A 15,819-nucleotide genomic window follows, 5' to 3' on the forward strand; every position below is an offset into this window, starting at 1 on the left:
TTTTATGTTTGATCGGTCATTAACACAGATTAGCCTTTTGAAACTTTCTGATTAATATTCATAGTAACTTCTTCTCCAGTTTCATGTGACTTACGGCTTCTTTTTGCGGGAGCATTGTTCGGATATTCCCTATATAATTCTGCTTTCAGTGACTTTTATCTGTTGGATTTGTATGTTATTAAATAAGTCAAACTTGATGTTTTATTTTCTGCTGGCGCCTAGGTTTTACATTAGGTTCTCCAGTATTTATGCTGGTAATTTATGGTTGAGATTTTAGTCCATTAGCTGGTACTTTCTCTTGCTGCTTTGCATTTTTTTATGATTAGTTGTATGGTACAGTCCTTATCAGATATAAGCTTGTCTGATCAACTATTCGTTTTGGGGCATTTTTCAGCAAATTGATTTTGACAATAAGTAGAGGATATTAATAACCCATATTTTGCCATTTGTTGGTGATGCTTCAGCTCAGATGCAGAGGTTAACCATGTCTTTTAGAACATGTCTTGTTGCAATTTTTTCACTGAACATTCCTTTTAATTGTTTTCTTAAAGCGCCTTGATTAACGTATTATGGGGTGATGCTTCAGCTCCGATGCAATTATATTTTTCTTTTTAACCGAAATCTACTTTTATTGGACTTCTTTAGGATTCACGGGATTTTTTTTTTATTTACTTGGGGCTGAAATTTTTGAGCCACCAACTTTTATTGTTCCATTGCCTTTTTTTGTTGTTTAGTCATAAGACCTATAGTATTCTAAATCATGATGTTTTTATATTTTGATTTGTTTTTATGAACTAGCAGTCATAACTAATGCTTGACATAGGAGGCGTTTGAAGCATTGGCCTGAACAACTAAAGAGGAGGCTGCTTTTGGTCGACTTAATTTTGAGTTCACTATATTAAGCTAACCCTAATACGTTATGTCAATTATTTAGGGTCTTGGCAAACACATATGTTCCATACAAGGCTGCGGTCACCATCCATATCTGATGATTATTCTTATGCAAGGATGAGATAGTCTGCATCTTCCCCCTATGGAATGAAAGTCTTTGGTCAATTTTAATCTCTAGTGCTGTCTACTTCAAGGTTTTTGGTTGACAGTTGTTAGTTAATATAGGAATGGGTGGAAAGTTAGTCAATTTTCTTCCCGGCCATGATAGAGTTTTAACATTAGGCTAATTAGTGGGCTTTAATATACTCAGCTTAGTTGCAACAATTTTTTGGGAAATAAAATGGATATACATCACATTAACTCAGAGTGAATGGTGAGGCGAATAATGATGAACTTGATGAAAATTTCACGATTTTGTTATTTCGGGATATTATTGTAATACTTTAAAATATAAAAATGTAAACAAAATTTTGCTTCAAAATCATATTCAGTTTTTTTTGCATATTCCAGAAATCATCAAAGCTGTTTTTATAAAATTTAGTATTTTATTATGATTAATTTGATGTATAGGTTTATATGTAGATAATGTAATTTTATTAGTTATTTACTGATTAAATCAAATGTTTTTTATATTTTAGTTGCTTTCGTTGGAGCACTTACTCCATCTGTACTATAGCAATGGTGCTACATCAATAAAATTTAAATCCACTAAACATGGTATGCATTGGTTGGATTAATTTCTAAGTGCCGGTGAAGGGACTACTAAAGAAGAATGAAGATGAAGAGGAGTAAGAGGAGGAGGAGGAGGAGGAGGAGGAGGAGGAGGAGAAATGATGAAAAGCTAGAATTGGAGGTGAGGATTCAATTTTCCTTATTTTTTCCAACAAATTGATTTGAATTGGAAGATAATAGGCTTGAGAGATTTCATGATGTAATTTTCAGTTAAAAATATTATTTTTGTGAATTTTTTGATAGGGTTGAATTAATAAGTAGTAGTTCAATTTAAATCGATAAATTTATCGATTTTGTCAGACTGCCTAGAAAAAATCAAAGATTTGAGGAGTAAACAATCAAGTATTTGTATAAATATGAATGTCCCAACCCAGATTCTGGTGGCCATGACAGCTGATTTAGGAGTCCAGACTTCAGTATAGTGGGGGTGAGTTTATTGTGTGGATAATTACTTGAAGATATTTCAAGATCTACTTCCACGTTTGTTTAAAGTAACTGAAAATTCAATTGAAGCGGAGAACTGACTGATGCAAATTGAGAAGATATTAGATACTATGACGTGCCATGATGAAAGAAGATGCATTTTTATTGAACGAAGAAACAAAAAAGTGGTAGCACGGGCGACATCTGGATAGACTTGGGGATGTACTCAACCATATGCGTCAACCTTTGTTTAAAGAAACTGAAGATTCAGTTGAAACAAAGAACTAGTTGGTGCGAATTGAGAAGATATTAGATAATATGACGTGCTATAATGAAAGAAGAGTATCATTAGGTACATTTGTATTGGACGGAGAAGCAAAAGGGTGGTGGCGTGGGCGGCGTAAGGATAGACTTGAGAATATACCCAACCTGATAGTAAGTAGGAGGATTTTGTGGAGCTTTTCAAAGTGGTTTGTACTTTTATCAGTTCAAAGGCAGATGTAAGGTGAATTTATTAAGCTGGTGCAATGAGAGAAATCAGTTATACAATGTAAAACAGAGTTCCCTGCGTTGTCAAGGTATGCTCCACAGTTGATAGCTACTGCGGAAGAGAAGTGTTACATATTTTTTTTGGATTGAAGGATTCGATCAGATGCTTGTTGGTGCTATTGAGAATTGATGATTACTTAGTGTTGGTGGAGCATGCTAGGCGAGTGTAAATTGATTATCAGCTCACTCAGAAGTATAAATATATGCATAAGAGGAAGAGCATTGATAAGTGATAGCATATGAACCAAATAGAGGAATCTAATTGGAAGAAACTCAAATTCAGTTCTAATAGATTCACTGGTGACACTTCTTGAAGTACCGTATTCACTTGTATTGGGTGTGGAAAACAACATAAAAGTGAATGTTTGATGGGCTCTCAAGCATACTACTGGTATCATCAGCCTGGTCATAAGCGAGATGTTGTCCATAACTTGAAAAATCTCAAAAGAGAAGAAATTAGTTGGAGCTCCTTCATAGATGATTGTAGGTCGACAAAGAATGATAGAGTCCATAGCTTTAGCTCCTACTCAAGTTCACAAAGGACAAACTATTTGACATTGGGTTTATTCCTTTACTAGTAGAGAGTCTGAGGAACCTGCTGTAGATGTTGATGCTGCCAAAGGTTGATGAGTAACTTGAGTTTCATTTTTTTTGGCATGATATAGAAGTGTTAATGCAGTGTATTTTTTTAAGAAAATGTGTGTTGTTATGTTATCCTGTTTTAGAAGTGATGTTATCCTATTTCAATTGATGAGGGAAGTTAGTTGAGTTATTTTGTAATAGACCATTATTTTACTGTATTCATGTTATATCTTGTTCAATGAGATTCAAGCATCTTCATGAAAATTTAAGGATAATTTAAGTTTTCTCTAATTAATGAGAAGTGAATTGTGATATGTTTATAAATTTCGAGGACAAAATTTTTATAAGGGTGAGTGATTGTAATAACTGTTTAAAAAAAAAGAAATCGGTGTTGTTAAAATGAGATGTGCCACTCACAGAAACCAAAAAGATGGATACTTTTCCTCGTTTCATTCTACTAAACACATGCAGCCAGCCAAATAATTGAGAGCGAGGGAGAAGAAAGGGGAAGGCAACAACAAATATAAGAATAATCAACACCGATTACAGTACCATGCGAACCTTGCTGAAACCTCATACGGATTTAAGCCGCTTCTAGGAAGTTATTAGGTACAGGCGAGCGGCTCTAAGGGGGAGGAGTGGACTGATCGTGGGTGAGGTTGAGCACAACATAGGAGCAATCGACTTACTTAAGCGAGCTTGCCTTCGTCCGGTAGAGCAGATCGAACGAAAGGGCTCAAATCAAACATGTGGAGTGAGCGATTAGGCGAGCAAGAGCCGGAGTTGGAGAAGTATCATAGGAGAAAAAGGAAGAAGGCATTGATTCGAGTGAAGGTGGAAGAAGAAATATTAGTACCTGAGCTCATGCACTTGCACGTTGACCGTTCTTTGATCTCGACTCTGGGCAAAAGCTATTTGAGGATTGTGTAAGGGAAGGAGGAAGAAGCCGACAAAAGACTCTCTCGAGTGACGATTATGAGGCCTATGGCTGAATCAAGTATACTTTTTCCGACGACATGTAGAGAGGAAGACAACAACAACAACAGGCCTTTATCCCACTAAGTTGGGTTGGCTACATAAATCCTGTTCTTCTATTGAGTGTCATATTTTCATTTAATTCTAATTAATTAAGATAATTTTTTATACAACATGCCCGTGTCTTATTAGGTCTACCTTTACCTTAACATAAATCAAATCTAAATTATCTACTCTCTTAACCGGATCATCAGATGGTCTACATTGAATGTGACCAATCCATCCAAGACGCCTCCCTCTAACCTTGTCTTCCATTGGAGCCGCGCTAACCCTTTCGGATATATTCGTTTCGCATTGTCTCATCCATCTAAGCATTCTCATCTCAACAATACTTAACTTAGTTTTATGCTTTTCTTTTATAGGCTAACGTTTTGCGCCATAAAGTATTGCAGTTCTCACCAACATCTTATAAAATTTTTCTTTAAGTCTAAGCATTAGTTTTCTATCACACAATAGGCACGATGCATATCCCACTTGAATTCTACTAGTAACTCCTCCATCTATATCACCATCACTTTGAGCAATAGACTCGAGATATCTAAAACGTTCACTCCATTTTAATGATTTAATTATCCATTGTTACAACTGCGCCACTAGTTTTACCACTACTAAAATTACATTCCATGCATTCAGTTTTAGATCTACTGAAATGAAGGCTTTTAGACTCTACTAAAATTTACTTCTACAATTCAAATGTTTCCTTACTCTTTCTTTTGTCTTATCCACAAGAAGGATATCATCAGCAAAAAACATACACACATACACCAAGGTACATCCTTCGCAAAAAACATACACCAAGGTACATCCTTCTGTATATGTCCAGTAAGAGCATCCAAAACTAAAGCAAAGATATTTGGGCTTAAAGTCGATCCCTGATGTAATAATCCAATTTAAATAGGAAACTACTTGGTCAGTTCTTCTTCTGTTCGAACAAAAGTAGCAACTCTAGTATGCATGTCTTTAATGACTTGAATATAAGTCATAAACTCTCCAAAGAATTTCTCTTGGAACTTTATTATAAGCCTTTTCTAAATCAATAAAAATTATATGTAGATCCTCCTTACTCTCCCCGTACTTTTCCATCAAAACTCTTGATAAATGTGTAACTTCCATAGTAGACTTGCCCTGCATAAATTTAAACTAATAATGAGAAATATTTGTATCACGTCTTAATCTATATGTTCAGTTACTGTCCCATAATTTTAATGTATGACACATTAACTTAGTTTCCTAATAGTTTTCACTCTTTTGCATCCCTTATATCCTTAAAAATGGGGACCAAAATTTCCTCTTTCACTCTGACATCTTTTTAATTTTTAAAATAATATTAAAAAGTTTCATAAGCCAAGAAATTCGTAAATCTCATAAATATTTAGACACTTTCATTGGAATTCTATCAAGTCCTACTGATTTTCCACCATTGATTTTTTTTAAAACTCCTTAATTTCCTTTTTACTAATGTGATGATAAAAAAGAAACATTTATTATTATTATAGATATTAAGTTCACTAAAGTCGATCGTATTTTCAAAAATTTCATTGAAACATTTGTGAGAATATCTCACCCATCTATGTTGAATATCTTCATCTTATAAAAAGTACTTTTTGATTTACTTTTTACTAATGTGATTATAAAAAAACATTTTTTATTATTATAGATATTAAGTTCATTAAATCGATCGTATTTTCAAAAATTTCATTGAAACATTTATGAGAATATCTCACCCAGTTATGTTGAATATCTTCATCGAGCACTTAAATTTTTAGTTGGAATGACCTTATAATGTTTATATTCTCGAGATTATCTTTTTCTCATTTGAAAATAATCAATTTATATTTTAATAGATCCATTCTTATAAATAATAATACACTGTTTTTTTTAAATAAAATATTAGCAATAACAAAATCATATGGTAAAACAAAATTCAATATGATTCTACATTTTTCATTAGTCATTCCAAAATCATTGCCATCGCGAATATCTCTAAAATCTTTTATCGGTCAACTAACATGCTAATTTAAATCTTTTTCATTAAATTTTTTTTAAGAGGTTTCATTTTTATTAATTTTTCTAGGTCATTTTAAAATATTTCTGCTGAGCATATATCTAATCTAATTGAGGAACATAAACACTTATAAAATTAATATTCTTAGTATCAACAATAATCTTTAGGGCTATAATTTTATTCAAATTTTATTAATTTTTATAAAATTATTTTTTAAACTCCTATCTATAAATACACCTACACCATTTCTTGTGTGAGTCCTACTTAAATATCAAAGTTTAAAACCTAAGCTATCAATTTTTAACCTTTTCTCCGACCCATTTAATTTCTTGAACGCATGAGATATTTATCTTTCTATGAACCATAATATCTACTGATTCCATTAATTTACCTGTGAGAGCAAATATATTCTAAGATCCTATTCTAATTTTAGTTTCATTAGCTAACTTTTAAGTTTTATCTATTTGATTAAAAGATGAACAATATAAGAGAAAATATTTATATCACGGATAATAAAAATAAAGTAAATTTAACTTTGTTGCATTAATTTTTTTTCTTGAATGACTTTTTCATTTATTGAATGTTAGTCATAAAAAATAAATATAAAAACAATTTAATTGCCTGTTTGTGACATATTTCAACGAGATTTTAAAACTTGGAGTGCAAGAAAACTTGAAATTTTTTTTTTCCTTCTTAACATTATTTAGTTTTTCCTATAACTGTAACATGTTATTATGTGAAATAGCTAGCTTTTTGTTTTTGTATCCCTTATTTCTATTGGATGAGTTTCTAGATTGGTTCCTTGTGATTATATCACCTTGAGGGTCTACTAAGAGCATTAGAATCTATTAAAAATAAAGTTGTTTCATTATGATTTAGCATTCATTTAAAGATTTTGAAAATATGTGCACATAATAACTCTGGCCATTTAATTAAACAAATGCCTAACCAACTCTCTGAATTATTGAACTAAACAACAACACCACCACCACCACCACCAACAAGCCCTTATCCTACTAATGGGGTCGGCTACAAGAATTTGTTTTTCTCCATTGCATCCTATTTAGTGTCATATTTTCATTTACTTCTAATAATTTAAGATTATTTTTTATACAACATGCCCAATTCTTTTTAGGTCTACCTCTACCTGCCTTAATAAAATTCAAATCTAAATTATCTGTTGTCCAAACAAGATCATTAGATGGTTGACGTTTAATGTGACCAAACCATCTAATACTGCCCTCTCTAATCTTGTCTGCTACTGGAGCTACACCATCCCTTTCTACGGTATATTCATTTCACAATTTGTCTTTAAGTGTAAAGCCACTCACCCACCTAAGTATTCTCATCCCGACAACACTCAACTTATATGCTTCTCTTCTATTGGCTAACATTCCGCGCCATAAAGCTTTGCAGGTCTCACCACCATCTTATAAAATTTCCCTTCAAGTCGAAGCGGTAGTTTTCTATTACACAATAGCTGGATGCATTCCTCCACTTCAACCATCCAACTTGAGTTTTATTAATAACATCCATATCTATATCTCCATCACCTTGAACAATAGATCCAAGATATTTAAAATGTTCACTCCTTTTAATGATTTGATCATACATTGTTACAACTCCTTCATTAGATCTATTATTACTAAAATTACATTCAATGTATTCAGTTTTAAATCTACTCAAATCAAAGCATTTAGACTCTTAAGTTGACCTCCATAATTCAAAATTTTGAACTGCATAGTAATTAAATCTGTATTATTATCTTCCACTTCTTTTCTGCTGCCCGTACTTTCATTTTTTTTTAATTTTTGGTATCATCCAGAATGATGAATATTGATTAGTTTATGCAGCATGTGTGCTACTAGCTATTCCTGATCATAAGCGCCATTTTTCCTGATTATTTCTTTATGGCAGCTTCACCAATGTTTGCATATATGGATGTATTTCACACACCTGATTTATTTATAACTGCATGTTTTCTGACACATCAATCTACAGATATATGAAATTGTTGGATTTTTGTACCAATACATCAAATTGCTTCGTCAATCTGGTCCACAAGAATGGATATTCAAGGAACTACAAGACATAGGAAACATGGAATTCCGATTTGTTGACGAGCAGCCTCAGGATGATTATGCTGCAGAACTTGCAGGTTTGTGAGGAAAATTCATTTTGGCGCTCGAGTTTGTCATATATTTTTTCCATTGAGATAATTCATTCTCATAACAAATTATCTCTGCTGGCCCGACAAACATATTAGTGGCTCTTTTCCCTTAAATTGTGGCAGCTGTGAATTTTTTTTGTTTTAACATAGGCAAATAGAAGGATTTGCGGTTATACCCATCCATTAGTCAGTTGTGAATCACCTTACTTGTAGGTCTCAGCCTAAATAACATCATTAGATTAGACGATTGTTTATTATGCGAGATGAATTACTCATTTTTATCTTTTTGTTATTTGTTTACAATTATTTATTTTTATTTTTGTAGGAAATAATTATTCTACGTCAGTATTATTTCATTAGTCTTTTTGATATGCAATTTAGATGGCTGGGGACGTAGCATGCACGGTTTAATGTATATCTTGCATGATATCTAACCCTTAATTCAATGAACTATTCTATAATCATAGTCTAATAACTTTTAATTTGAAAGTTACGTATCAAGGATGCATTGATTTCTGGTTCAGTTTGAAATGAATTGTGCTGCATACCTGATAGTTAAATTGATGCAAGCGCCATTTGCTTACGGAATAGATGCGAGAATTCCCGTGATAGAAGCAGCACGTTGCTGCTTGCTTGGACCAAACCAGTCCAGGTTTTTCTTCCTTCTGAGGAGCCGTCCAAACCTCTAGGGCCACTCCTAGTTATTCTGTTATTATATATTTGTTTCGTATGAGTCTAGGGTAGTTCTGGTGTGCTTTCTTTTGGACAGCTATTGGTGTCTCAGTTTTTCTTTTCGAGAGCTGTATTCAAGGGTTGAGTGGTGCTCTGACTATATCTAGATTTATCCTTATCCTATCACTGCTCGCCGCTCCACATTATCCTTCCCTGCTGCAGCCGCCGCAGAACAACAGCTATTGTTGTTTTTCCCTGTAGTTTCCTCATTTCCAGCCGCCTCCCTTCCTTACCAGCCTTGTTGCTGCCCAGCACAGCCACCTCCGCCTTCCACAACATTCCCGCATCAATTCCAATCACCGTTCCTTGTTTTTGCAAACCCGCTGTTTTCTTGCTGTGCTACTGTCTGGCATCGCTGCCGCAGCCCCACAACTCCTCTTGCTATTATACTGCTGTCCAGACATCCGACATCACTGCCGCAGTCCCGCAACTCCTTCCATTTGCTGTTTTACTGCTGTTCCAGCTGCCCACAAGCCTTATCACACGTCATCCACCTCCTAAAAATCTTACCTGCTGTAACCGCCACCCTCGAACACCCAAAACTACCCATTCCATCCGACCTAGCCAACCACCTCCTCCCTTGGATCAACTTCTAGTTGTGTTTGTGTGTCGAATCGATTGTTATTTGCTATTTCAGTGTGCTGGTTTTAATTTTCTGTTTGCTTTAAAAAATAATATCTTATTTTATGTTGATGTTTGGGATATGCTACAATCGTAGTCTAATAATGTGAAATTTGAAAGTTCTTTAGTAAGGATGCATTGATTTCTGGTTCAGTTTGAGATGAATTGTGCTTCATACATAATAGTTGAATATAATGCTCTCGATATTAAGCTGGCGACATTATATACTTCTCTACTTATAATAATATATTTTGGTTTTTAGCCTTAATATTTTTTCGGATGGGCAGTTTTTAAAGGGGGTATCATGGAAACTTTTCTTCTAAACCCAGGCCATGCAGTGTTTCAATTGTGTTATAAATGAATTTCTATTTTCGTATATTTTGTATAAAGGTCGAATGATAATACAAAATCTATTAAAAAAATCTACTATTTTATGCAGTTAAATAATAAGATACAAGTATGAAGCCATTCTGATGAGCCAGGCCAATTTAAAAAGTATGAGTTATTGCATTAGCTATGCGAGTTGGGTGGGAAGTTTTTGTACTAAACAATGAATCGTGAATTTTTCAAATTCTAAATAAGATGCTTTAATTGAAAGAGAATCTTAAAATTCTGAAATAAACTCATTCCTACTTTATATATTTTTTAACGGTAACATTGTAGTTCTTGACGTGGATGCAACACAATACAAAATCAACAGAAAATTCATCATACTTGAATAATGAATTTTACACACTACAGGTCGAGAAGCATTGCACCAAATAGAAATGCAAACTTAGTGAAAAAATCAACGATTTTTGACATTGGAAGGGAGAACAGAGGAAGGGTAATAAACATAAACTTTACCATTTAAAGTCTGAAAGAGAAGTCAAAGTAGCTGTGCAGAAAGAAGCTACAGATGCAAATTAGTCATAAGTTTATTTTTTGGCACAAGGATCAAAGTGCATGAAAGATGGTTCTTGGCGAAGCATACAGTTTTCCTATGAAATGCATGTATGTGAATTCTCTTAAACACATCTCATATTGTGTTGTGCCATGTAGTTCTTTTCCACAACTTATGGAAATTTGAAGGTATTAGAATTATTAGCTTTATTTTCTCTCTTTATTTAGCTTTATTTGCTTTCTTTATTTTTCTCCATTTTTATATTTATTTTTTTTATGAATTTAAGTTTTTTCTTTTATGCGGGCCTTGTAATATATATTTATACACCTCTTTTCTATCAATGAATTATGTTGCTCTATTCTCTAAAGTTCACATGGTATCAAAGCTAATCCTAGCAGCCACCGGACATTTTTCCAGCCGACCGGATCTCTCTCTAGTCGGCCGGATCTCCTTGCTAATCTGATCGATTTCCTGCTATTCTCCCGCATATATTCCCGCCATTTTTACCTTCCCAACTTTCCTTCCCGCGAGACATTTGTAGTCTTGTGATATTCCCATGAGACTTTAGCAGTATTGCGTTTTTCACTTCCCGACATATTCCCTCAATTCTTCCTGTGTTTCCACGATTCTTTTGGAGATATTCACACGATTCTTCCCAGCTGGTAGTTTTGCCTGCTATTCTTTCCAGACAACATTTACAACAGCTCATCTGTCCAGCCAGGACCAAGTATACTGCAGCCAGACCTTTCTGGCATGTGCTTCCGGTCGACTCAATTCCCTTTTGCAGCGGAAACCCTTCTATGTCTAGACAACCCAACATCACTTTTTGCTCGGTAGGAATCATGGACTCCACCACTAAACCTCTGCCCGACAGTGTACTTGAGTCCACCAAAGGATCAACACAAACCTTAATCCCTTCACAGATCAGAGGACCGGAAAATCACATGAAATTCTTAGGGCCCGTTTGGGGCAGCTTATAAGTGCGGCGGCATTTTTGAAAACGCCGCCGCACTGTTTGTTTTGCACGTTTAGGACGATTATCAGAAAATTGCGTCTCTAAATTAGCGGATACACGATCGCGGGTATAATCCCACGATCAGCGTTCCGAACGTCCTCCACGTGAATCTTTACCTGCCTACCCCTCTCGCGACCCTCTGTGTTCCCTAAGCGAAACAATTCTGCTCCTCCCTCAGTACTTCCCAATCACCCGAGAGTGGTAGAAAATCTCGATCTCCTCTCATCTTCACTCCTTTATTCGTTTTCTCATCTTCTCCTCCCCCGCTCTGCCCGAGATCGCCATCCCGATCGCGACTCTCACTTCTGTTCGCTATCCCGATCGTGACTCTCGCTTGTGTTCGACATCGCGATTGTGACTCTCGCCTGTGTTCACCATCTCGATCGCGAGTCTCACCTCTGTTCGCCATCCCGATCGCGACATTGCATTTGTTCTCCTGATCGCGACATTGCATTTGTTCTCCTGATCGCGACATTGCATTTGTTCTCCTGATCGCGACATTGCATTTGTTCTCCTGATCGCGACATTGCCGCTGCCTGCTACATTCGACATCCATGTATAAACCTCTACCTCTTCTTCAAATCATGTGTGGTTACTTTGGGTGTCTGTCTTCAGCCATCTCGAGATTCAGTTATATGTTTTAGCTCGCATGTTTTAAATGGCATATATGTTTGAAAGGATATACTTGACTTTGCAGAAGTTGAGTTATAGTATTTATTTATGCGGTACGATATTTAGCTTGTTTTGCAGCATTGGGACATGCTTTTGATGAGAAATGTGTTTCATATTTCTTAATAATAGTTGGTCTGTATGATTTCTGTTCGAAAATTTATAGTTTGCTGATTTGAGATTTTCATGTGTCATGTGCTTTACATCACTTGGAGTACGTTTTTACATAAAGAAGAAGCACTAACTTTCAAACTGAGTTCTTTAGATATGATTGAGCTATTCTGAAAAGAGTGTATACAAGGAGTTGATGAAGTACATAAAATGGTAAAAATACATTTTGTTCCACATATCATAAAGTTTAAGAAATCATTGATGAGCACAAATACTTTGAAACTTGACATGTACATCAAAAATGGTAACTTGGAAGCCCAATAACCCAATGCAAAGGCTGCAACATGGAATGTCACTATGGCGAATAATATTCACCACAGATTTTGCATATGTGTTGAGGATGAGACCATCAGTGACAGGAATAAGCACAACCTTGGAGTCAACATAGTAACTCAGTACTTCCATTGCAAATTCATATATTTATATCATATATGATAGAAGTAATGGTGATGATTCTAAATATTGTTCAGCCAATTGCAACACAACAATTTGTTTAAGGTACAATACTTGCCAATGATTAAAAGGATTCCATCATGCATTACATTTGGAGGAAAAAAATAAATTCTGCTTCAGCAAGAAAATAATATAAAACACTAAATTTGCTAATTTAGATTGGATTCGAATTATAAAGCAATCATGGATGTATTGATAAAATCATGTTAAGAGTTTGATTTGTTTTATTTAAGGCTTAATTATTTTTCCTTGTCATTCTTTTTTTCTCGATTTTTAATCTTTAATATTCAATTAAACCAAGAATATACCGAATACCCAATATCCTTGTATGTCTCACCATATCTTTTAAATATTTTCTCCGCATCCTTTACATTTATGTTAATATTGCCTCATCAATTAAAATTGTCATTTGAAAACTTAAGAAGAAGAAAAAACATAAATCATCATAACACACTCTACAACATCTTCTATAAACCACTGCATAATCAACAAGTAAATTAATAAGTCATTTAGTCAATAACTATGCCTAGTTTAGTTCATTGAAACAAAGTTCCCAAACCCAAGCAGAAAGATGTGCAATGCAGCACAGAAAGCTATTCACAAAATTAAAAACACATTTCGAAAAAGCACACAAACCTCAAAAGAACATTTTGCTAAAGCTTATAGAGCACAATAAGGAGGAAGGAGAGCAAGAGGCACTTTACTTCTTCATTGAGTTGCTTCCCAATTCTTTTCTCAATTGGAGGGATAAATCATCATTGACATCATCATCATCCCAACACCTTCCCACTGCTGCAGGACCTTCTTTCCTTCTTCCTTATCATCCCACTCTGCAAATTAATAATGTTATATGCTGAACTCCAAAATGTGAAACATATATAAAACTTGGTGAGACATACAAGTAATCATTATTTTGAGTTATATAAATGTAGCTTTAATTATTTGTATTGTTTTGTCTTAACATTTTATCTTTAATTTTGTTGATAAAATGACTTATTCTGTTACACATATTATTAATTCAAATAAAAAAATTTACAAATAAACTGTTTACAAAACGCACGAACCAAACAACTTAACAGTTTATCCAAAACAGGGGCAGATTGGTCATATCTCCAGAATCAGTTGTTCTCAAAACGCACTAACCAAACAGCCAGACAGATTATCCGGACAGACAGATTATCCGGATCTGGATAAGCTGCTTATCAGCAGAAGCTGGATAAGCTGCTTATCAGCAGAAGCTGGATAAGCTGCAGCTGCCCCAAACAAACCCTCAATCACTACCCATAAACATAATGACTTTCTCCAATCGTCCCAAGCTGTGTTATTGTTCGTTAAAGGACACGGGAAATCCAACTATCTCATCGGTATGATTTGTGAATCTCCGAAGACTGACCCGACATATGAAGCATGGATAGTGGAGATTTCCATGGTCATGTTGTGGCTTATTAATTCCATGGAGACTGCGATTGGATGTTCGTATATTTTTTTACCTTCTCCCAGTGCTTTATGGAGTGTTGTTAGGGATACCTACTTAGATCTGGGGAATTTTATTTAACTTTATGAGGTGTCCAAGAAGATCCGCGAGGCAAAATAGAGATAAAAAATTGTAACCCAATACTACAATGATTTGGTGGCCTTATGGATGGAATGCTATATTTACTATGATTCCATGTGGGAATCTCTGACAGATCTTCTCCTTTTTTAGAAAATTGTAGAAAAAGATTGCATGTTCCAATTTTTAGCAGGCTTTAACAATAACCTTGATGAAGTCCGTGGTCGGAATTCCCTTCTTGTACTCGTATTGCTTTCACGGAAATTCAACGTGGAGAGAGCTGAAGAATTGTCATGCTTGACACTTTCACTTCAATCGAATCATCTGCCTTGGCCACTAATAGTATTCAACACTCGTCAAATCCTCCTGGAGCCACTGTGTCCACTTGTGATTACTATCACAAACTTTTAACTAAATCCTCCTCTGTCAAGGGTCTCAATACTACGGTACAACTAGCTCTCACTCAGAACATTATGGAATCACCCAATTCTCTTAACAGTTAGATGGAGCAACTAATCAAGCTTCTCGGATCCAATTAATTCACTTCCAGTCCGTCAACCTCCCACGCCCGTCAAGATATCATAGTTATGACGCTAATCATTGACTCAAGTGCCACAAACCACATGGCTGATTGCTCTTAAGTTTTCTTAACATATTATCCATGCTTTGAGAAAAATACATTTAAAATTGCTGATGACTCCTATTGCTGGTAAAGGACACAACCATCCTAACTCTGACATCTATATTACATGTTCCTCTGTTGAAGTGTAACCTATCTATTAGTAACCTAACACATATGGATTATGTTGTTAATTTTTCTCCTGTTGTTTGTGTCTTTCCAGATCGTCATTCTAAGAGGATGATTGAAACTGCTAAAAAATTAGCTGGGTTCTACTTCTTCCAATAGAAAGGAACAAAGAATGAGGATTCTTCTTTTAGCAGTTGCAACCTTTCTCAATCCACTGAATGTCCTATTATGTTATTGCATTATTGTTTGGGCTATCCCATTTTTCAAAATTTAAAATAATTGTATCCATTTATATTTAGTAATAATAATCTTGCCAACTTCAAATGTGAGATTTGTCAATTAGTTTAACATCATCGTGTTTCTTATCCATCACTCCTCAGTAGCCGAGGGGAGAAACCAACTCCTTCTGGAAGTAGCTTGCTCCATTATATTTCAATTTAATGTCCTAAAAAAATTTTGGAATGATGTCTTACTTTCACCTATCCCATCAATCGAATTCTCACAAAAATTCATAACTTCAAAAGTCCATTATCCATCTTGTTGTCATGTTTTCATACCAAGCTGTTCTTCACCACTTTGAACCCAAAA

General features: G+C 34.8%; 1 protein-coding gene across 1 annotated transcript in view; it reads left to right on the plus strand.

Moving 5' to 3' along the window:
* LOC110022009 (nardilysin-like) overlaps positions 1 to 15,819 on the plus strand; it is a 124,059-nt gene that overhangs the window by 26,903 nt on the left and 81,337 nt on the right. Inside the window, exon 10 of the mRNA XM_020720772.1 lies at positions 8,219 to 8,375. Coding sequence (XP_020576431.1) covers positions 8,219 to 8,375 — 157 coding nt within the window. The remainder of the gene's footprint in view (positions 1 to 8,218; positions 8,376 to 15,819) is intronic.

This window comes from Phalaenopsis equestris, unplaced genomic scaffold (genome assembly GCF_001263595.1).
Source record: "Phalaenopsis equestris unplaced genomic scaffold, ASM126359v1 Scaffold000161, whole genome shotgun sequence".
NCBI lineage: Eukaryota > Viridiplantae > Streptophyta > Magnoliopsida > Asparagales > Orchidaceae > Phalaenopsis > Phalaenopsis equestris.